Source organism: Channa argus, chromosome 15 (assembly GCF_033026475.1).
Source record: "Channa argus isolate prfri chromosome 15, Channa argus male v1.0, whole genome shotgun sequence".
Taxonomy (NCBI): Eukaryota; Metazoa; Chordata; class Actinopteri; order Anabantiformes; family Channidae; genus Channa; species Channa argus.
This window is the reverse complement of record NC_090211.1, coordinates 2,720,637-2,744,108: the sequence shown is the minus strand read 5'-3', so window position 1 is coordinate 2,744,108 and position 23,472 is coordinate 2,720,637. Positions and strand designations below refer to the sequence as shown.

General features: G+C 38.6%; 1 protein-coding gene across 2 annotated transcripts in view; it reads right to left on the bottom strand.

Annotated features, from left to right (window-relative positions):
- cpt1a2b (carnitine palmitoyltransferase 1A2b) overlaps positions 1-21,222 on the bottom strand; it is a 45,651-nt gene extending 24,429 nt beyond the window's left edge. Inside the window, exons 1-10 of one of the 2 annotated variants that reach the window (XM_067476868.1) lie at positions 21,063-21,222; positions 13,887-14,029; positions 11,773-11,912; positions 7,021-7,198; positions 6,692-6,793; positions 6,357-6,494; positions 5,712-5,789; positions 5,219-5,326; positions 1,996-2,083; positions 1,536-1,731 (exon numbers count right to left, since the gene is read on the bottom strand). In XM_067476868.1, the coding sequence (XP_067332969.1) occupies positions 1,536-1,731; positions 1,996-2,083; positions 5,219-5,326; positions 5,712-5,789; positions 6,357-6,494; positions 6,692-6,793; positions 7,021-7,198; positions 11,773-11,912; positions 13,887-14,027 (1,169 nt within the window). In that variant the 5' untranslated portion in view covers positions 14,028-14,029; positions 21,063-21,222. The remainder of the gene's footprint in view (positions 1-1,535; positions 1,732-1,995; positions 2,084-5,218; positions 5,327-5,711; positions 5,790-6,356; positions 6,495-6,691; positions 6,794-7,020; positions 7,199-11,772; positions 11,913-13,886; positions 14,030-21,062) is intronic. The other variant, XM_067476869.1, reaches the window with a different exon arrangement.
- Between the last annotated feature and the right edge of the window lie 2,250 nt (positions 21,223-23,472).

Genomic DNA, 23,472 nt, shown 5'->3' with positions numbered 1-23,472 from the left:
CCCATTTTTTCACCTCATCGTGGAAACTATGTCACGTCACATAGGAGCAGACAATGCTGGGGATGCAGGGCCAGACTCAAACAGAAAGCTAAAAAGAGAAAGTTTAAGGCCTCTCTTTAGTCTGTTATTATGGGAAATGTGACGTTCCTGGCAAATAAAATGGATGACACCCCAGTGGGAATATTGATATTGCAGCATTATGTGCTCTACTGACTTGACTTCAGGAGCATATTCCAGACTCTCATTCCACCATTCCCAGCTTCCCCATTTGTATGGGTTGACTGCACATGGAGTGCTAAAAAAACAGCTTGTGAAAAAAAAAGCAGTGTTTGTGAACAACAGATCCCGGACATATTACTGTGAAGGAGCATCTCTGCAGCCTGGACATTGAACTGCTAGCTGTGACCATGCATCCACATTCTCCTGATGTAGCATGTGACATAATTTACACAGTGACCGCTAAGCTACAAAATCAACATCTGAAAGCTTTCATCAGGAGAAGGAGGCATCCACCTGTACTAAGTACACAAACTTCTGTGGGGACAACACCATCAATCCAGGACAGTGAGGTGCTTCCCCAACAATAAACTCTGAATCACCAGAGACCTGAAGGAGCTGCTCAACAGCAAGAAGAGAAACTTCAGGGATGGGGACAGAGACTTGTGTAAGTCTGTGCAGACTGTACAGGAGGAAATTGGAGAACCAGCTTCAGCAAAACAGCACCTTGCTTCCAGGCACAGACAACACCTCCATCTTAACCCCGCAGTCTCCCCAGAAAAAAAATAGTATTCCACCAAGTGGTGGTACTGGAGATGACGGGAAATGTCCTTACAGTGATTATGCTGCTATTAATTTGATGTATTGTGATGTAATGTGTTTATAGTGGTAGCAGAATGACATATTGCAGTGCTGGAGCACACATGAAAGACAATTTTAGTGAGTGTAGAAAAGACACTATCACCTGGCAGACCCTTTTTAGCCATAGAGAATGCATATGAGGAACAGACATGAAAGTTTGGGGTTCAGTGTCTTGCTTATGGACATTTTACTATGCAGATGGGGCTTGAACCACCTTCCTGAACCAAAGCCACCAAACTGAGAACAGTTGGCTTTATAGGCTTTCTAAAACACAGTGGTTTTCCTGTCATTGTCTGATTTTCCTGGTATTTTGCCATAACCGTTGAGCTTAAACTGTGCCAAAACTGTTCTGTTGACCTTGGTACTTGTTTTTAAGTTTTTCTGTAACTGATCTAAAAATGAGCCTGCATGTGACCCATGAGCTAAATAGCATTGTTCAATAAAAATAAACAAACAGTCATTGTGCTTGCTTGATCTGAGGTCATTGGTATCATCAAGTGTTTACACATGCAACACCCTGTGTTTCTAACTCAGGTTCAGGAACACATATCCTGATATCTTTATCAGCCAGACCTATTGCTTCAAGGAATATGCAAAACTCACAATATAATAGGAGTAGATTAATACAAATGACTAGTTTTTAGAAACACACAGTATATACCAGAGCCTAACCCCACCTGTCTCCAGCAGTAAGGGCTCCCAGATATTCCTCCCCAATTTGTGGTGGTGAGTGGTCATCCAGGATCCTTTGTATCTGGTATTCGATCTCCCTGGGAGACAGCAGCCGGCCGGCCTGGTACACCCAGAGGCGGAAATAACGCCCTTTGTGGTACACCGCCACAAACTCACTGTCCTGCCAATGCTGCAGAACATCTGTGGAGGTAAGAAGCTTAACAATGTCACTGATCGTCTGAATGAAGAGGACGTTCGTGTCTGTTTTTGGCTGTCTTCCAATTATTTTACTTGTTGCTTTTATTAAGATATGATCTCTTACAGTATATAAGACTATGTGCAAGGATCTGCTGACAGAATTCCATGTAATAAAAAAAGGTAAATATCTGCAGCTGTGTGTGTGTGTGTGTGTGTGTGTGTGTGTGTGTGTGTGTGTGTGTGTGTGTGTGTGTGTGCATGCATTACCAGACTCCGCTCCAGGAGTACGGGTTGTGTTGAACATTCTCTCACACTGAGCGGCACATAATGGGATGACGGTGCCTGGAACACGACTCTAACACACAGATACACACACATTTACTATTAATATGAACATAATAAACATTTGAAACATGCAGCTTTGCATTATGATGTATTCAATAGTTATAATATTAATTGATAATGTTAATAATTTTAAATTACACTTCTATGATCCCCATTGTGAAATTGTTGGACAGCTGCACAAAGATGATGTCGGGAGTGTCATGTACAAGGACAATTCAACAAGGACTCGAACCACCAACCCTGGGATTTGTATATATTAGGTAAAGTGTAGGCAGATCCCAACAACCACACATTTTAATTGCAGTTTTAACAGAGTTGTCTACAAACAGACCCAGACTGCAGCAGTACATATATTTCCAGGCCAGAATAGGTTAAATACAGAATTTAACACAAGACACACTCTCTAAAACACAGAAATATTAAATGATAACATAATAATTTATTGTATTGATCAATAATATGCAGGATCAAGATAGCTTTAACACCTTTTCATAATATTATACTGATGAGGTACATGTAGAAGACAATACAACAAAATATATAACACAAGAAGAAATAAAACAAAATGCACCGTAATAAAATAGTAGTGGAGCACAGCCACCTATCTGCTGGCTGCAGCCTTTTTGTGTGGAGTTTGCATGTTCTCCCTGTGCCTGCATGGGTACTTCAGTTTCCTCCCACAGTCTATAGGAATTCATGTTAGGTTAAGTCTAAATCTCCTGTAGGTGTGAATGTGAGTTCAAATGGTTGTCTGTCTGTGTATGTATGACCTGTCCAAGGTGTAGCCCACCTCTGACCCTATGACAGTTAAGATCCAGCCCCGCACGACCCTGAGCAGGATAAGTGGTTAAGATAATGGTGGTTAAAGATATTGTGCAGACTCCCTGGCTTGATGTAATGGAGCTCTGGGAGTCCAAGGACCTTACTTTGAGAATCATTCTATAATAAAAACTGTCTTTGTCTCTTTGTACTCGTACTCGCGACCATACCTCAGCCGGTATGCAGAGGTGAAAAATGTGGTTTAAAGCAGTTTTAAAGCAGTTAAAGCAGTTTCTCAAGATTATTTTAAAAATTATTTAATATTCGCAGCTGAAATCTGCAAAAACAAGCTTATATATAGTAACTAGAACATCACCTGAAGTTGACCTTGTTTTACAGCAATTTTACCTTCATGTTCCCGTGAAGACTCTACAGCCCATGTTGTCTGTGCTTCTCCATTAAGGATGGATCACCCCAAATATGTGCTTTGTCGTTTTCTTTTTGTTTTTTCAGAAAGGGTTGCTCTGTTTATTAAACACTGGTCACCGCTGTATTTGTTTTGGCAGAACATCCAAGAATTTCCGTTCTAATGTGACGTACTTAACTGCAATGGACTGATAAGGATTTTACTGTCCAGCAACTTACACTAGAGTATAACTTTATAATACAGTACTTGGTATTGACGAGTAATCAAATGGTAACAGTTTTAGGAATCTGTTTTTGAGCAACCCATTAGGTTTTAGAAGGCATTTTAGATGGCACCTCAGGTCTTAATGAGCTAACGAAGTTTAGACTTGAAATACTGAATTATCACACTGGTCTTTCATCAACTCTTGTTCTCAGCTAAACTACTTAGAAATAAGATTTTCTCTTTTTCTGTCCGTCTACAGCTCAATCTGTAGAGTATTAGGCAGAGCTGAATTGAAAATGAGAAACATAATGCAGGACTAAAGTAGAATCCACTGGATATCCACCTACATTTGCTTATGATTGTCCTGTTTTGCCCCAAAGATTGTATTAGCTATGGTTTTACACTGTCCAGGACAGAAAACAACCAACTTCTTTCCACCTAAGAGGAGAATGAGAACCTCTGCAATATAACACATCTTATCATCTCACATCTTACTTTTCACCCCTTTTTAGCAGACACATGGTAAATGTTATCCACAGTCTGCCAAGGAGTCATGCAACCAGCTAGAAATAAGAATGGGACTCAACTTTTATGTATTATATATCTATACAGTGGCAAGAAAGAGTTTGGAAACATCTATAGTACACACTTTTGTATTTCTATTATCTTTTGCAGGTTTTATTTACCCTTATTAGAGCATAAGTAGAATAATGGTTAAATCAAATACAATATTAGTGAACTCTAATTTTCCAATGTAACAATTTTTCAGCTTTTAAGTTGAAACTGTCAGAAAGGTGATAATTTTACTCCCTGTTTATTACTGAGGTCAACATGGGTGGTGGACTTGTACTGGAGTGCATTAGAAGAGTTTGTTCAAAAATTTTGGCCTCCTCATTCATTTTGAATAGAGTGGCCAACTTTAGAGAAATTTAGGACAACTTTATCATCTTGTGGTGGAATTTTGGGGGCACTGACTTTAAATCAGCATGGAAAAAGTCCCCTGCAACAGTGTGAACAGGATACCTGCTCTGCTGATTGCTAATGGTGTCAGATAGCTGACCCAGGGCCGAGCTAAATGTTCTGCACTTATATAGTGCTTTTCTACCTATTGGCACTCAAAGCACTTTACACTGCTTCTTATTCACCCAGTCACAGTCACACACACACTCATACACCTGTGGGGGAGCTGCTATAATTGCTGTATAATAATTGCTGCTGTAATTCCAGTGCAATGTACAAAGCAGTTTATAAGACAACGGTGAACCCCTGAGGAAGATATATACGCCTGTAACAACGGGTTGTTACACACAAAAACAGACAGTTGAGCTGCTGAATCTATGTGGTCAATTTTCAAGTTTTTACTCAAGTGCTCTGAAGGATGCCTAATTTTTTGCAGTCAGACATGTTTAACATAGAATGAAATTAATGAGTTTATAATATAAACTCTTATAAGACATTCACCATTATTACCCTGAGGGAAATTGCGCCGCAACCAACATATTAAGGTTGTGTGTATGTTTATAATCTTTTTATCCCTTTAGATCTCAGCTTGTTTTCACTGTTTCTGCTAAACATCCTTTCACACAGCGTAAAAGATGTTCAGCATTCCTAGTAAGTCTTGTAAACACAGATCAACTAAATGATTAATTTTGTTTGACTGTTAAGGAAACTTGGCAACCCCTTATCAACACGTCATCTCATAAAACACATTCAAGGCATTAATTCATAATTTTGTAAAATTGTATTTAATCTTACTGGTTTTAGCTCCTCCCGGTTGAGCTTGCGGCGGTAGAGCAGCAGGGCAGTAATCGTGTTTCCTGCTCTGGCTGCCTGCACCGGGGTTGGTGTGACATACAAAAAGTCCTTACACACACACACACACACACACACACACACACACACACACACACACACACACACACACACACACACACACACACACACACACACACACACACACACACACACACACACACACACACACACACACACACACACACACACACACACACACACACACACACACACACACACACACACACACACACACACACACACACACACACACAGGAAATTCAAACAAAAAAAGATGTCAAGATTTCTTTTTTAAGACATACAATGAGAGCAAAAGGACAGTAATCTGAAATTTCATTCTAACTCTAATAATTGTAATAACCAGTTAAGGAACAATAGGAAGCTGAAGCTAGTTGTTGTATTCTATTTAGAAAGACAGCTGGCAGCTGGTTACCATGCCATAGTAGTTACTGTTGACCATGATGGGATTTCGGCTCCTCAGGTAAATGTATTCCTCCCACCAGTCGCTCACCTAAACAATAAACGCGATGAATTTATTCTTCTGGTCATTCAGAACAAAAGGACAAAACATGTATAAATCACAAATAACACATCAAAATGTATATGAATGGAAATGCAACAGGTTATCACTTTACACAGTCATTTGCTTTTAAAAGTTAGTGAACTTGATGAAGAGATAAATGTTGTTTCAGAAAAGCTGCAAGTCCAAACATTTCTTAAACGGTTGTAAAATGACTTCAGCTATGCAAACAAGGAGCAGTTTAATTCCGCATATTATTTAGGCCCAGCATGATCTTGTATCTGTTAAAACAGTTGGGAACTTACATAATGCTTAATTTCCTGTCACCTTACCTCTACTCCTTTCTCTATTAAGCTGGCTGTCTAATGAAATGTAATGATGTACTAAATATCAGAAAACAGCAAAAAAAAATCCCCATAGTCTATGCCAACATACCAAGAGACACTTTGTAGCATTTTGATCACAGATTTTTTTTGACTGACTGACAAAATGGTTGATTACACTAACCTACCTTTGACTTATTGTTTCAGCTCTATTTGTGTGGTTAAATACACTTACATAGTTGGTGGCCCACAGAGCTTTTAGTTTCAGATAGCGTTGGAGACGGTTTCCCAAGCTAGACTCAAACTGATTGGTCAGTTTAGTCATCCGCGTAAACTCTAGATCGGTCAACAGAGGGCGCACTGACTCCAGGTACTGAGAGAAAAAAAATTTGAAGCAAGAGACACATAGAGACACACACACACACACACACACACACACACACACACACACACACACACACACACAGAGACACACACAATTTACATAAATAGAGATCTGCAGAGAAGATAAGCCATAAAAATAACTGTCAGAGCAAGCATCCTGGTGTGTTTTTTGTGTTTTGCACTCACCCTGCTTAGTGTGTCTTTGATGGCAGGAACAGGGAGGTGCGGTAGGGAGGTTTGATAGCTGTACAACAGAGGCTTCCTGCTTGATAACAACCTTAAAAGGGTCTAAGAAAAACAGATCAAAACAGAGATTTGTATCATTTTCATTAACAATTTTAAATGACACTACATGTAAATAACAACATATATTTTAACATTTTTTATGTTATGTTGAGCATAAGTAAAAATTAAAATTGTGAAAGCAGCATGTTATGTCCATATCTATGTCCTTAATAACCTCTGCAGAACGGCCACAAGAGGAAGCTGTGGTACCAAGGAGAAGCATGGCTTACCACCCAGACTTTAGTGGTGTTAGAAATGCGACCATGCTGCTCAAACATCCACTGGTGGTAGGAAAGCAGCAGCTTCAGGCACAACCTAAGCACAAGGATGAGGGAGAGCCACAGCAGAGTGCTGAACACCAGCGCTGACAGAATATTCTGCCCCTGGGCACTAAGGGAGATATGGAAACTGGACAGAGACAAGGGGAAAGAACAACTGCAATTACAGTACATACTATATAGTGTATACGCTAGTAAGAAAAGGACAGATTCAGCTCCTTTTGAGGAATTTTTAATGCCATGTAGAGCTAAAATTAAGACCAAGTTAATGACCTTCAAACAAAAAATCTTTTGACAAACCAAAGTGTAAAGTAAAGATAGATTACATTTATGAAATCTCAAGATCCCAAAGCCATCTGCAGAAAGTATAGAATACAGTATGTAAAGAAGAAAAACACTATAAAGTATGTTAAAAATTTTAAATACATATTGATAAACTTCTGGCTTAACACCTTCCTTAAAGCCCTGCTATATTGCATTTAGAAAACCAATATAAAACATATTACAAATGGGTTATAACAGTGCTCCCAGTGGAAACCGTTGATTTCAAAGTTTGCCCAAATGTACAATGTGTATGTGAATTACACAGGGACAGACATTTCAAATTTGTTATACATGTAACTTCTCTGCCCTACATAATTGATTTCTTTAACAAAATTGAAAAACCAATGAGTGGTTGTGCGTTTACTGCACAATCCTCATCTCACATATCTCACTTTAAAACACAGGTCAATATTATGAAAGTGCAAGATCTGCAGGGTGACAGAAAAACATCAAGACTGGAAGAAAAGAAACATCACTATGAAAAATAGGTGAAGGGAAAAGCATCAGGACACAGGAGCAAAAAGGAAACAAACAATCAAGAATGTAATAAAAACGTGAATATATGCAATGAAATAGTAATATGGGGAAAAGAGGAAAGTGGAATTTGTCACTAGAAAGATGTGTAAAGCCTAAATAAACAGAATGAAAAGATTTGCAAATCTAATCAACCCATTTTTTCTTCACAATAGAACATAAAAAAAAATATATCAGGTGTTGAAACTGAGACATTTTACCATTTCATGGAAAATATTAGCTGATTTTGAATTTGACAGCAGCAAAACATCTCAAAAAGTTGGAATAGGGCGGTGTTTACCATTGTGTAGCATCTTTTTTTAACAACTGTCTGTAAACATCTGGGAGTTTAGGTGAGGAATGTTGTCCCATTCTTGTCTGATGCATTATTCTAGCTGTCCTGGGCCTTTGTTGCTGGATATTTCATTTTATGATGCACCAAATGTTTTCTATTGTTTTTAATGCAATGCAACCTGAGGATCCAAAGATCATGCGCATTCAGAGCGAATGTGGTGCAGATGGTAAACCAGTCATCCACCAATCCCACAGTTGTTGGTTCAATTGCTGGCCCCTCATGTGTCGAAGTGTCCTTGAGGCAGACACTGAACCCCCACTTTGTTGTTACTGGTGAGTGACAGAGTAAATGAGAGGCAGTGTAAAAGCACTTCGAGTGCCAGTACGTAGAAAAGTGCTATATAATAGAGGCCCATTTACTATTTTTAACCTTCGACCCATCATTTCCTCTCTGAAATGCTCCTTTTATACCCAGTCATATTACTGAGCTGTTGCCAATTAAATTAGTTGTCAAATGTTCCTCTTTTATTGGCAGCAATTACTTTTCCATCTTTTTGTTGCGGGGGCAGCTGTAGCTCAGTTGGTAAGGCAGCCGTCCTCAAGGAACAAGCCAAAAGGACAAAAAAAAAAAAAAAAAAAAAAAAAAAAAACACTTTTCCAGCCTTTTGTTGCCCCTGTTACAACTTTGAGATGTGTTGGTGCCATCAAATTCAAAATGAGCTAATATTTTCCATGAAATGGTAAACATCTCAGTTTCAACTTGTTGTTTATGTTCTATTGTGCATAAAATATGGGTTGATGTGATTTACAAATCATTTTATTTTATTTAGGTTTTACACATTTTCCCTACTTCTTTGGAACTGGGTCTGGAAAATAAATATTGCATGTATCTTTTACTGTTTATTAATATAGCTGAGTAGTATAAAGTAAAACCGTGGTGAGGTGTGCTGTAGGTGTGACAGAGGAGTTCAAGGTGGAGGTGGGTTTACATCAAGGATCAGCTCTGAGCCCCTTCTTGTTTGCTCTGGTGATGGACAGACTGACAGATGAGGTTAGACAGGAATCTCTGTGGTCTATGATGTTTGTGGATGACATTGTGATTTGTAGTGAGAGCAGGGAGCAGGTGGAGGAAAATCTAGAGAGGTGGAGGTCTGCTCTGGAAAACAGAGGAACGAAGCTTCGCTGCAGTAAGACAGAATACATGAGTGTGAATGAGAGGGACCCAGGTGGAACAGTGAGGTTACAGGGAGCAGAGGTGAAGAAGGGCGAGTGCAGGCAGGTTGGAACGGGTGGAGAAAAATGTCAGGTGTGTTGTGTGATAAAAGAGTATCAGCGAGAATGAAGGGAAAGATGTTCAAGATGGTGGTGAGACCAAAGATGTTGTTCGACTTAGAGACAGTGGCACTGAAGAAAAGACAGGAGGCAGAGCTGGAGGTAGCAGAGCTTAAGATGTTGAGGTTCTTTTTGGGAGGGACGAGGATGGACAGGATCAGGAATGAGAACATCAGAGGGACAGCTCATGTTAGATGTGTTGGAGATAAAGTCAGAGAGGCCAGATTGAGGTGGTTTGGACATGTTCAGAGGAGAAACTGTGAATATATCTGTAGAAGGATGCTGAGGTTGGAGCTGCCAGGCAGGAGGTCTAGAGGAAGACCAAAGGTGCAGAGGACGGCACATGATTGATTCGCTGTGTTGACCCCTGAAAGGGAACAGCCGAAAGGAAAAGAAGAAGAAGACTATAAAGTATGCCGTGCGTTACACAAACTATTTTATAGTTTGACAATTGTGCTCCAGGGGACCTCATTTATCAGCTATTCATAAACAGTTTTATGCCTAAATCAGGCTTTGTCAGATTTATCAGTTTCTTGTCCTTAAAAATCTGTCCATTTAGAACGTCTCCTCACCAGATGTACCAACAAATTCTCCTGGTTAAACAGGTATAACTATTTATAAATTAATTTTTAATTACATGCACAAACCAAAACACTACTGTCAATCACATAGTAATCACATAATGGAAACATTAAAAACTATCACTTCTGTAATGTGACTTTTATTCGGAAAACAAAATAGAACAAGATTTCTTACCGAATTACAGATGCCATTAAGGCTTTTTTTAATTTGTCACGTATAACGTCTCTTACCAGTTGTTGCATTCATAGTCAGTGACTATCACAGACTCACTACTGTACATTCCCATGTAGAAGCAACATTTAAGCCACAAAGAAGTGTGGCAGTGGTAAAAACACTATTCAGAGGGAGCAGAAACATATTTTATATATCTTTATCCCTAAATCCAGTTTATGATCAGAATCATTCCTAACTGCTTGAACTGAGGACCCCATATGATATTTTTGTAAATTTGTCAATCTAAATGTGTATGTAAATTTCATATTTACATTTACCTATGTATTTTGTTGTAACTGTCGTTGCCCTGTACTTATCTGTAAAGGTGGTAGGAGCCAGTTAGTTGGAGGTTGAAAAGGTAAAATGTCAGGTGGTTGATTAGAGAGAGGAAGGGGCAGCTTGCTGTGAAGCTGCAGTTTTTAAAGTGTTTTTTTTGTTTGTTTTGTTTTAGTTTAAGTTGTGGTTGATTTCCTGTGAGTTTTTTGCCTCTGTTTAATTAATACTTAATTTATTGATTTAATAAATACCACATTTTTGCACCAATTTCTAACTTTTTCAGTGCCAAATAGGATTTCCCATTTACATGGGGAGATGGCACAACTGATTTAAAAAGTCTTTATCCTGTTGTAAAAAGTTCTAATTCCAATTCCAATTGCACACTAACAGAAGCCTCCATGGTGGTTACATTACCCTCATATTGATTTAGGCACAGAAAATCATGAGTTGATTTTGGGGCCGTTTATTGCAGATGCCATGCACCTCAAGCAGGAATGTGATTTGATGCAAGTTTCCATTAGCTCCCGATTGTCAGTTTTTTTCTCCACACACATTTATGTACAGTTTAAGCAGCCAAATAAATAATTTATGTGAACTACACATAAGACATTTTTCAATATGAAGCCGCATGTGAAAGTTTCAGGTCTTTTTATTTTCCACTCAGATAATTGAATGAATCATCTAGGTGGAATGTGGAATGCACGCGCGTGTATCTGTGTGAATGTACGAGGAAAACAATGAGTCAGAGATGCTGTAAAGCTACAGTTAGTGAGTAAGCTGCTAAGAAAGTAGAGGAAAGGTCAGCCTCCACACCCACGCTGCTCCATAATGCTTCCTTGGATTTATATGGTATTTACTGTTTGTCTGTTTGCATTAAAAAAAAAAAAAAAAAATCATATCATTATTCTGTATCACCCAATCTCCTATATATCCCTTAACTTTGTATGTTTATTTCTTTTATTCTGAACAACATAGTACCGTAAGTTACAGCATAAAAAACTCCTTTTCAGTGCTCCCTGGTTGACAAACTGAAATTGCCTGCTAGTAATTGGCTAATATCAGCCAATATCCATGTTACTGTTTTCTGGCCATTTAAGCAATTATATAGTATTTTCTACTTTGGTCATTTAAAGAAGGTAAGAAGCCCCATAGAAAATTGTGTCTGTTTACCTAAGCGGCAGGTGTTGCTGTATCTTGGCAATGAGCCCCATGCTGGGATCCGAGTGCATGTACATGGTGACCAGAACTGCTATGACGACAAAGAGCCATGAGGAAGGGCTTGCAGGGTACACCCCCTTAATTACCCTGTTCTGTTACCACAGAAGAAAGACAAAGAATTATGATTAGCAAAACATGTCCCCCCTCTTTTACAAAGGGTCAGAAAACTGGTTAATTTCAAAAAATCAAGCAACTGTTAAAAGCCAACAAACAAACAAACAAATATACCCTTTAAATTTCTCCTCAAACAACAATGTAGAAGAACAAATTGTTATATTCATTTGACGCAGGGAACAGGGACTCACAAGCCAGGCTAGAAGAATAAGTGAAGAGGTTTGAGGCACATTTTAGCAACAACAACAACAACAACAAAAACAGCTACACATCCACCTATTTACACCTGCATAGCTGTCAGGCCAGCAAGTAGAAGATATGCATGTTGGTACATGTTTGGAAAAGCTCATGATTCCTAACCATTTCATAGTGTCAGGATTTCTACGCCTATAATAATGGATGCGATGCACTACTCAATCAAACCCCATACACACACAAAGGCTTACATCAGGGGCATATACCAACATGACCAAATAACTAAAACATCTGCTACTGTAAATAAAAACTAACTTGACACGAGGTATCTAATATGTTTTACACCATCATGCAACATCTGACCCCTAAATACACAATCTTAAAATAAAATAACAGCATTTATTTATACTACAGTTTTATCAGAAAATACAATATTGGAAATATCAGAAATATCTAAAAAGATGAACTGAAAAAACATGTATGATCCACATTACAGCCACAACAATAAAACTGGTGGTCTTAATAATGTCATGAATGAAAAGGGTCAGCATGGCCACTCTTGGGCGGAGATGTGTGACTGTCTCTACATACACATAGTATCTTCAGACATCTTTAAGGAGTTATCCAAGCAGCTGGACTTGCTTTCAAATATTAAAGGCATTTTATTTTTCGTCCAAAAGGCTTTATCAGTTTTAACTAACTAGCTCACAGTGTAAGAGATATAATCTCTGTTGTTGTTAACAGTTTGTGGTTGTGGTTCCAACTACATTCATGTGTCATTAGGCTCACATTATTCACAGTTTGAACAACAATGAACCCGCCTCAGGAGTGATTAAAGAACTGCATTATATGTGTCTGATCATTTGTGACATTGGCCACTCCCTTGAAGGGGGTCATACTAGTATGACGTAAAGAATAAAAATTCAGACTGATATGCAGTAACATTTGCTTCTCTAAGACTATTGACTGCCTGAATTCTCCAGACCAGGAAAGGGCTGCTTTTATGGAGGGTCTACAGACCTGCTGCTGATCAATTATTCAGGGGCTGATGATTAGAAGCACCTAGCAGCAACTTGCCCTCTTAAATCCTATAGAAACAGTAAGATTTTAGTTAGTGTTGCCCACATTTTTTGTATTGTCCTTTTTCGTATTAAAAAAATAATGAAGAAATGTCATTTGTTTGTCTGAGCTTGTATTTGCCTAATATGAAGACCCACTGTAATCATTGTTTTCATTATCATTTTACATAAAAAACATAGGGGATACTAGTTTTGCACATTATGGTACATATGTGTGGCTTTCTTCACGCCTATTTCAAACTAATCTTTTTTTTTTTCTGTCCAGAATGTGGACATTACAAATCCAACAATACAGTGAGCCACAAACTTCTCCTCTACAAGGACATAACACTCAGCGCAGGAGAGGCAGCTCCTTGGGACAAGATTCAGCAGTCCATTTGCACCTAACAGACAAGGGACTCCTTTGAAGAAACGGTCTATAGTCTGAAGAGAGATAACCACTGGTTTGAAAAAAAGAGTAGTGAGGCCATTTACATCAAACTGGAACAACCCTCTATCAACAGAGAAGGTGGTATGCAACAGTAGTTGTCAAACACATGTAATGCAGTTCTTCTATCACTCCCCTTTCGCATTTGTTGACAGTTAAAACCGATAAAGCCTTTTGGTTTACCGAACAGCACATGTGGTTTCACACATAAGTGTATGTGCCGTACAAAAACACACAAGGATTATCCTCACCCTCATGCGGCTGACGCGTTTCTTCCACGACCGTACTCCAGACAGGTAGATCTGGTTCAAAGCCTGATAGGATAGCTGCAGGTCAATGCCCTCTGGTGTTATGGTGAATTGGAACGCTACCGCCTGGTGGGCCTCTGCCATCTCTATGGAAACACAAGTGAACAAAATCATTGTACAAAAAGAATAAAGTCATTGTGGATAGCTTGGATCAAAAAAGTAATGTCTAAATGTAACTCAGTGTCATTTATGTTTTGTTTTGCTGTTTGTTACAAAAAACAGGACAAAGCAGCTTGAAATGTTTTAGGAGTGATGAGCTGACAATTTATTTCGTATAATGTAAACAGTATCCCTTTAATGTGGTTTTTACATGTCAGCAGATTAAAGCTTCCTTCCAACCAAAAAAAAAAAATCTTGGTAACTATTTTTTTGAAGGACTAAAGCCAAAATACTGTACGTCCTCTGGACTAGATGTCCATAAAGTGGATTGGAATTTGCATTTTCACAGCAGAGCACCTGGAATATTAAACAAAGTAGCCCCCACACCAACTCACTCCACTCACTCTTCACTATCTCTATTCATATTTAAATAATCACTGCAGCAATTATTTATAGGGAACTGCTTACTGTTTTTTCGTAACAAGCAAATGAAACAACCCTCTTGCTCAGCCGCAAGTGTGAAGAAGTGTGAAATGGTGGGTAGTATCTGATCAATCAACTACATTCAGCACTTTGGGCTTAAAGTGCAAACATTCCTGAACCTTCAGAAAGTACGACCTTAAGAGATTTTCAGGAGTTTGAACTCTGTCCAGAATTAAATTTAGACCCTGGTTCCTCCAAAGAAAATGCAGGCAGAGGAACTAAGTTCCACAAAAAGGTTTTAGGTGCTGGTGAAAAGTGCCTTTTGTTGAAATAGGGCTTTAGTCATTTAATATTAAAATGGCTTTGGCTAGCTAGTCCAGGGATGGTTCCTGGACTAGTACTAGGAACTTTCACTTACCACAGCTATTTCATTCTTTGTGTGTGAGTGAGGAAGAGTGAAACAAGAAAGGGAGAAGAATATGAGAAGAGGCACAGGGTTAGAATGGTAATGAACTCACAGTGCTTCTACTTACCTCAGAGAAGTTCCAGCTGATTAGCATTCACACCTATTACCCTTGCACCTTCACTAATATTTAGCTTGGTTCTTTTGGCTCCACTTTCAGTAATAGACATAAATAAATGTCTTTAAACGTCCCTCTGATGTCCCTATATTACAAAAGGGACCCAGATAAAATCTCTCTACTCCTAGCTGGAAAATGCCTCCAGATGACAGCTCTATGAAGAACGTACAATTCAGATTATGTCATTTTGTCGGTCATTCTATGGAGTTTGGAATTATGGTCATCGTTTTGTTCAAGAGCTCCTCCATATGACATCATCTGAACTCCTTATGATGAGAAACTTCTCCGGGTGATGTCATGTGGAGGATTTTTTCGGCTATAAGCAGAGAAATATGTACATATAGGGAGGTTAGAGGGACGTTTAAAACCATTCATGTACATTTACACCCTAAACTAAAGCCATAGGAAGTAAGTTGAAAACTGGTGAAGTCGCCCTTTAATTGTTTACCTATTTGTCAGGATTTTGTTTTCATGAGCAAAACAGATGCTTTGCAATAACATTGTGTTGTACTTGTGCAAGAGCTTCTATGACCATTCTTGTTGGCAAGCTGGATACAATTTTTATGTATTTATTATTAATTATATTTTAAATTAATAATGGCTGAAATTCATGTAGTCTCTTCAGTTTAAAGATCCTAATATTTCGCAAACCAGCTCACTGGCTTACTGTGACACTTGAATGCAACCCTATTTCACAACAGTTGGGATACGGTGTTACATTTTATTTTTTTAAAATAGTATATGCTCAGTTTGCTCAAATTTAAATTTATATTGCTTTTTGATAATTGATGATGTTTACAATAGTGAAAAATATTGACTGACTGTGTGATCATAATCAGGAATTTAACTGAATCAAATAAACAGTAATTCCAGGAATTTGCAATGTTGAGATCACAACAATTAATTCAACCAGTCCCGTGTAAAGTCCTTATGACAGTATAATGTAACATCATAAAAACATTTTTTGGGCTGTCTGTTCATTGTTAGTTACTCTTTGTGTACTATGACCTTGAGTAACCTGAAAGGCTTAAATCAATGGAGACAAATGGTAAATTGTCTGCACCTATATAGTGCTTTTGTACCTATTGCTACCAAAAGCACTTTACACTGTTTCTCATTCAGCCATTCACACTCACATACTCACTCACCAATGGGGGAGCTGCTATGCAGCTGGCCTACACTCACTAGAAGCAATTAATGTGGGGTTCAGTGTCTTGCTCAAGGACACTTCAACATTTGACCATGGATTGAACCAAATCCCCTGGGGTTGGCTGAAAACTGCTCTACCTCCTGCGCCACTGTCACCCACAGTATGACAACGTGGCCTTGAATTTACATTTTCTCATTACATCGTAGTGGCAATGAGTAGTAATTTTAAATGATATAGCTATAAAATGGATTACCACAGCAGGAAATTGAGGAATTTAACAACAAATCAATAAAAATGTATTTATTTAAATGGACATAATAAAACACTTGAGTTTTCTACAGTAGCCAGCAGCAGTGATTAGGCCTGAGAATGTTCACTGAAACTAAACACATAATGTCAGTCCCACTTTGTCTTTCTCATACGCAAGCAGAAGTAACAATGCTTATGCTGCTTAAATGATAGATAATGTTATTGGTGTTTTTAAAAGGCATACAGTTTCAAGGTAAGTCTGGGTTTAGTATTAAGTCCAGACTGGGATACTTTATTATTTAGACTTCAGCAGTTCACAGACAGGGTGTGGACTTACTGATTAGTTACTGGTGTGTGGGTGTGTTAGACAGGAAAGGAAATTATCTTGTGCACTGGGCACAGCAATGCCAAACATTTGTAAATGATCAAGGTATTGGTATATAGAGGATGATGAAATAAAATTATACAACCTAGAGAAATTAGGTCAACATTTAATATCTATAAGATCATAAGCCAGTGCGTGTCTTTGCATGGTTATTAGTTGTGTGTGTGGCCTCCATCATCTTTTCTCTGTCCAGTCAAGCTACTGATTGCTGCATATTTCTCACTTCCCTATTGTGCATGAGTGAGGGGGAAAAAAAAAAAAGGAATATGGGAAGAACAGGGTTAGCATGTTAATGAGCTCACAATGCTTATACCTACGTTACCTCAGAGGACTTCTGGCTTATTAGCATCTACCCATTATTCTTGCTTGAAACTTTACTTGATTATTTACTTAACAGAACCCTGTTGAACACCACCCATTTCTTCACTAAGGGTGGGTATTATTTTTACAATACTGGTGCTAAACTGATTAAAACACTTTTAAAACAGTGCTGATACGTTAAGACAAAAATACACATAACTAACATTAAAAAAGGTATTAAAGTACATCTTTTTCCATTTGTAAGTTTGACCTTCAAATTGAACACCAGATCCTCCTTTCCACATTCTCTGACTTAATTTCTGGTTATCTCTGGTACAGTTCAGGCCTGGCTCAGGTCTTACTTATCTGGATGAACATTCACAGTATCTTTGTGATGCAACTTAACTCTGTCAGCCTCTCCACCAGTGTCACAGGGCTCAGCTCTCAGTCCCCCTCTTCTTTCCATCTATTACTATCATCCACTCACATGGGCTTTCCTATCATTGCTATGCTGATGACACACAGCTATTCCTGTCTTTTACACTGCATGACTCCACTATCTCATGACAGATTTCTGCCAGTCTCTGACATCTCTGCCTTGTTAAGACATTTTCAAGTCAACCTCTCTAAGACAGAACTTCTAGTCTTTTAACCAGGACTTCAATGAATCATAGTCAACATAAGCCCCTTGCGGACATGCACTGGAACTTAGACAGTACCCAGACTCTATCTAGAGTGTGAGTGTGTGTTCATGAGGTCCACTCCCTGGGACTGCAGCAAATCCGGCAAAAACAAAGACCCGAAAGTAAAGCACTCATTCGTTCATTCTTCTATCAGTAAGGGCAGACCTGGAAATCGCTAAACAAATACAAGGAACAGCACGAGATTCTGTGGTATACTACCAGATTACAAGGCAAAACACTGTCACTTCCACACATTTGTTATGTCTTACCCACTGCTTAAAGTGCCCAGGCACCACCCCTTGCCCAATTACAAAGAGTATTTCTTCACAAGTGAGAACGCATCTCTAAATGTACTATCTCCAAATGTTGGCTACATGTCCTGGGGCTGCTAAGAAAAAAACCTACTAAGCCTGGCAAAATTGGAAGAAAAGGTTGCAGTGGGCCAAGCTTCTCAAACACTGGACTTTAGATGACTAGTGTAAAGTCTTATGGACTGGGGAGTCCATAAAGTTTGAAGAGTATGGATCTATCTACATATGTCAGATGTAACCCATAATGCAGCTCATGGAAAAAAATGATAGATGTCTGCCTAATACCATCAGTGAAGCATAAATATGTGATTATCTGGGGATGCTTTGGCAATGAGAGATTGGATCATCTGCATCGTTTGCATCTGAAGAGTCATGCCATTTCTTTTGTGCAACAACCAACATCGGAAATTGAAATTTTTCAGCAAGACAATGGCTTCAATCATTCTTCTTTTTTGTGTAAGGATTGTGTTGAGAAGAAAGTAGCTAATGGAATATTCTCAAACACCAGATCCGAATCCCATAATGCTGTTGTGGGAGAAGCTGGACTGAGGAGGTCAGGACCACTGTCTAACCAGCATAGCAGACCTTTGGGAAGTTCTGCAGAAGGCATGGATGGAAATCAAGCCTGAATGTCTGTAAAAACTAATCAGTGGAATACCACAGCTTTGTCAGGCTTGTTGCAAATGGCAGTTTTTTGATGAAAGTAAAATTTACCAAGCAAATCTGATTTGCTGTAATGTGTTTAAAAAATTTTGACTAGAAATTATTGTTTAAGTAAAACCCACAAAAGATAATAATAGTACAAAAGTGTGTAAGTGTTTCCAAGTGTTTTGCTTTTTCCTATATAAAAAGAGAGAATCAGGAATCAGGGATCAGATTGAAGGACACAACAAGCAAACAAGAGATAAACAAAGAGGGACTGATTTAATCATGCTACTGTTACATTAGCATCATTTTTGTTGAAGTGCTTGATTACTTGTTTATCAAATTTGGTCTCCGAACCAGTTATTTTAGTGAGTGTGCTTTGGTTTTCCATAAATAGTAGCATTATGTTGTTGCTAAACTACCCACCAGAGTTATGTGGTCTGACTGCAAATCAGTTATGTGCTCTTGGGGTTTTATGGTAATGTATTAACCATGTGCTTTGAGGCAGGTGAGAATATGTAACCTGAAATAGTGTTTTCTATTAACTGAGGAAAAGAATGCCTAATATGTATGTATGTGCATACCTGTGTGTTTTTAACCTGCTGTGTAATCTGTAGACTACCCTTTATGACTTGCTTGAACCTTCCATTTGTTACCACTGATTTTAAAGTTTAGGTAGGTGTAGGCTGAAAATCTGAGGAAACCTTAGAGTATTGTACTTTGAACCAGATCGGACAATTGAGTGCAAACCAATGTAGGCTTCCTGGATAAACATCTGTTGCTTTTTATCAGTTAGGTTTAGCTCTAACATTCTGGACAGAGCCATTGCCATCAATTCATCTGTTGGATTTTCTCTCAGTCTATATCTTCTCTAGGTTTTTCCATTTTAAACCATCAGCAGCTGCTTTGTAAAATACACAATTTCACAAACACATTTCACAAATTGATAAGGAAAATACATTATTTATGGACACCATCATTTGGGGATAAAGAAAAACAGTTGAAACCTGTAAAACAGGTCATCAAACAGGTCTGTTCTGAAACAAACAAAAAATATCTTACATTTAGAGCAATGTTAAAGACTCTAGAACAGAAAAAAAATTGAGTTGTTGGTGTGGTTCCCAGTTAACTAACTACAAACAATTTTTCCTAAATAGGGCTCTATTCCTGTGTCATGTTCTGCTGCTTTCACATATCCTTCTGCATCTGATACTGCTCCAAAAGGTACCTTTGGGCATCGGTATGGGGCACAAAGGGTCTCCAACTGAGTCTATGTAATCTGTTCATGGCATTATCTGAGATCTAAAGCACTACTACTCCTGCTATGTCCCCACAGTCATTTGACAGAAGAATGCTAAAGCAGACTTTCTGCACTTCAAAATCTTTCACTGATATTACCAGTATTCCCCCAGACAACACTGCAGGCAAACAGGTTTGACGTGTCTATTTTGTGCTAAAGGCAAAGCACTAATCAGTCACAGTAGCAGACTCACACAGTAAATAATATTCACACAGCTAAAACATTACGTGATGGATATTAGAGCTACAATGTGCTGACAAGAAACTAATGCACTACTGAGGTTACCACTCTTGCTTATTTTAGTTCTTGGTTTTCTTACAGACATCTTGCGTGTGTGTGTGTGTGTGTGTGTGTGTGTGTGTGTGTGTGTGTGTGTATATATATATATATATATATATATATATATATATATATATCACATCAAATATTGTGACCGTATGCAGAGCCATAAATAGCTTATTTAATGTTTGCATGTATTTCCTTTTATGTTCTACGCATCTGTATTAGAATGTGTCGTCTGGTAACGTTACAGGCTGAAAAAGTACGTTATTGTTCATTTATAATTAACAAACTGCCCTTCGATGTAAAACAGAGTACACTCGGTGTTTACGTTCACTGGGAGCCCAATTCGCGTTGTTTAGCTAAAGTTCCGTGCGTCGAATAGCTCGCTCCATCAGCCATGTGACGTCACCGCGTCCTGAGCGAGAACCACCTACATCTGCCACACCAACAAGTACAGGACAGACAACGCACATATCCAAAAATTCCGTAAAAAGTACCTTAACCGAATAAGATGCTAATAGTAAGACTAATGCTATGAGGATACATGTGCTGTAGACTTATATTACTGCTGTTTTACCCAGTGGTTCGTTCTAAGCACCATCTCCCTCCCCGCCCCGATGCCCACAGAGCTAAATGTCCAGAATGCGTTAAACTTGGGAAAACTAGAGAGCCGTTCGACGAAAGTTCATAAAACATAGATCGAAAAAGTACCTGAAGTGTCCTTTGACGAGCCTTCTCGGAGAATAGCTTTATACTCGTGCTTTTACCAGCTCTTCCTGCAACAGAGCGCGCTCAGACAGCTGAAAGCGACTCTCGCCAACCAGCGACAACCTTCAACTCACTGCCAGCCCCTTAAACGTAGAGTGAGTGTGATGGCGAGGCACCCGCACATTCACTTTAAGTAGCGCAGAAGGAAATTACATACTTTAAGACGGTTTAAGAAAGAAAACTCGATTTTATTGTATTGGAAGATGCCGTTGAATAATAATAATAATAATAATAATAATTTAAGGAATAAAAAAGAAATCTGTGACTGAGTTAATGTCAGACTGAATTTTTTGCATCCTGTTTGTGCGATACAAATGACGTCACTCAAGATGACTGCTCGGGCACGTGCAAGCCGCACACACATTTCATACACATCTGCTCAACTTAATTTAAAATTCAGGTTATATACAAACAAACTTCAAGCGGCGATTGTTGGTTTCCCTTTACATAATTGTTTAGTCTGGACTTTATTCTGTAAAGTGCCATGAGAGGACTTTGTTGCGAATATAAATAAAGTTGAATTGAATTGAAAGCTTCTTGGTGGTTTCATTGTACCGTCCAGCGCCCTGAGGCGAAGCCAAGCCTCCAACATATTTGGACATAATGGGACTGTCAAATCTGCGTGGTGGTGGATGGGTAGCACTGCTGCCTCACAGCTAGAAGGTCCGCAGTTTGAATCCACCTGCTGATTGTGGCCTTTCTGAGGCAGTTTGCATGGTTTTCCTGTGCTTGCGTGTGCTTCCTCAAGCTATTCTGGTTTCCTCCCACAGTGCAAAGGTAGATTAGTAAATCATTTTTTTGTCAAAAAAGCCAAAAATATTGGCCACGAATAAGTGTTGTAAAACAATTAAAGGGCAAAGTTTTTATAAGTTGGTCCATGTATATACAAAAATATTACAAGAAATGTTGGGCTAATGCAAACTGTATTGCAAAAATAGTGCAAGGCAAACATAATGTGGGTTTGTTTTCCAAGTGAAAACACAAGAAAAAGAGCCAGATTTATTTCCATTTCTGTTTATTGGTCAGTATTTCTCACAGGCAATAATAATCATTGTCATAATAGTGCACTTTTCCTTTTTTGTAATTATACTACAGACATTTTCTCTTTGTCATTGTTGTCATCATCATCATTGATCGTGTCGGTAAGCTGTTTTCTCTACCCTTCCTCCTCCACACATTTCCTCCTCCCTCAATCAGTTTATGACAAAGATTTCTCCAGATTGAAAAAACAAAAAACAAAAACTATTTCTTCAGTGTGGTGGGGCATGAGTGGAGGGGAATATGGGTGAGACACAAGAGATTATAGTCGTACATTTCTAATTGCAGAGGAAGAATTAGCAATAATGATGAGAAGAAGAGTGGTACATGATTACAGTGTCGATAAAAGATAGTGAATGCTACATAGATATGAATGGCATACAATGAAGACAGAAACAGGCATACGGTATATATACAGTGTATAAAATGTATACAAGGGGAGAGGGAGTGTTGATTATATAAGGGGGCGACTAATGGAACAAGGATGGGTGTTGAGCAAGATTCAAGAGATACGAAGAGGAACAATGTAAGGTACAGCAAATCTAAAATAAATAGGTGGAAGGGTGATGGAAGTGAAAGGAAAACAGGAAGAATGAGGAGGAGTCTTTCAATAGGAGAGTTTTGCAAGCGAGAGAGCATCTCATTCACAAATCTACCAAGGATTGTTCGTAGAGAGTAGAATAGCCTTCTTGTCTTCTTCCTGCAGTACGTATGTTCTTTAACTAGTTTAGCTGCTAGCTAATGTCACGTAACACATTTAATGAAAATCTGACCATTCCCATAAATTAACACGCGCAAAGAATCGTGGGACGTGTTGGGCCGTGAAGGATCCACCTGTTGAAACCTTCATTGCCAGGTGGTTGCCAGGGGAAAGACAATGTAAATAGGATTTCCTTGTCACCTGGGTTTGATGCAATTGATTTCACCCTCTGAATTTAGACACAGCTAAAGTCAATGCTAGCAAGTTAATGCTTAGTGGTATAATGTTTTGCTATGTTGCCTTAGATAGTTCAGCATGTTAGCATGCTAGGATTAGCTTACTGGCTCTATACAAAAGGTGTAACTAAATGGCTGAACACAAATGTTAATTTTGGGTAATGGGTTCATAAACCCATTACTGCACAAATCCAAAATACTGACCTAATAATTGTATTAAGTGATAGTTTACTTAATGTAATATGGAGAAAATGTATTCATGTTAAGAATTTAGTGTTAATCCATCTAGTAAGTGTTTTACAAGAGTTAAATGAAAACATAGATCTTATGGTGAAGCTAGATTATCGCATAAGGATCATAAACCATGACAGTGAATTCT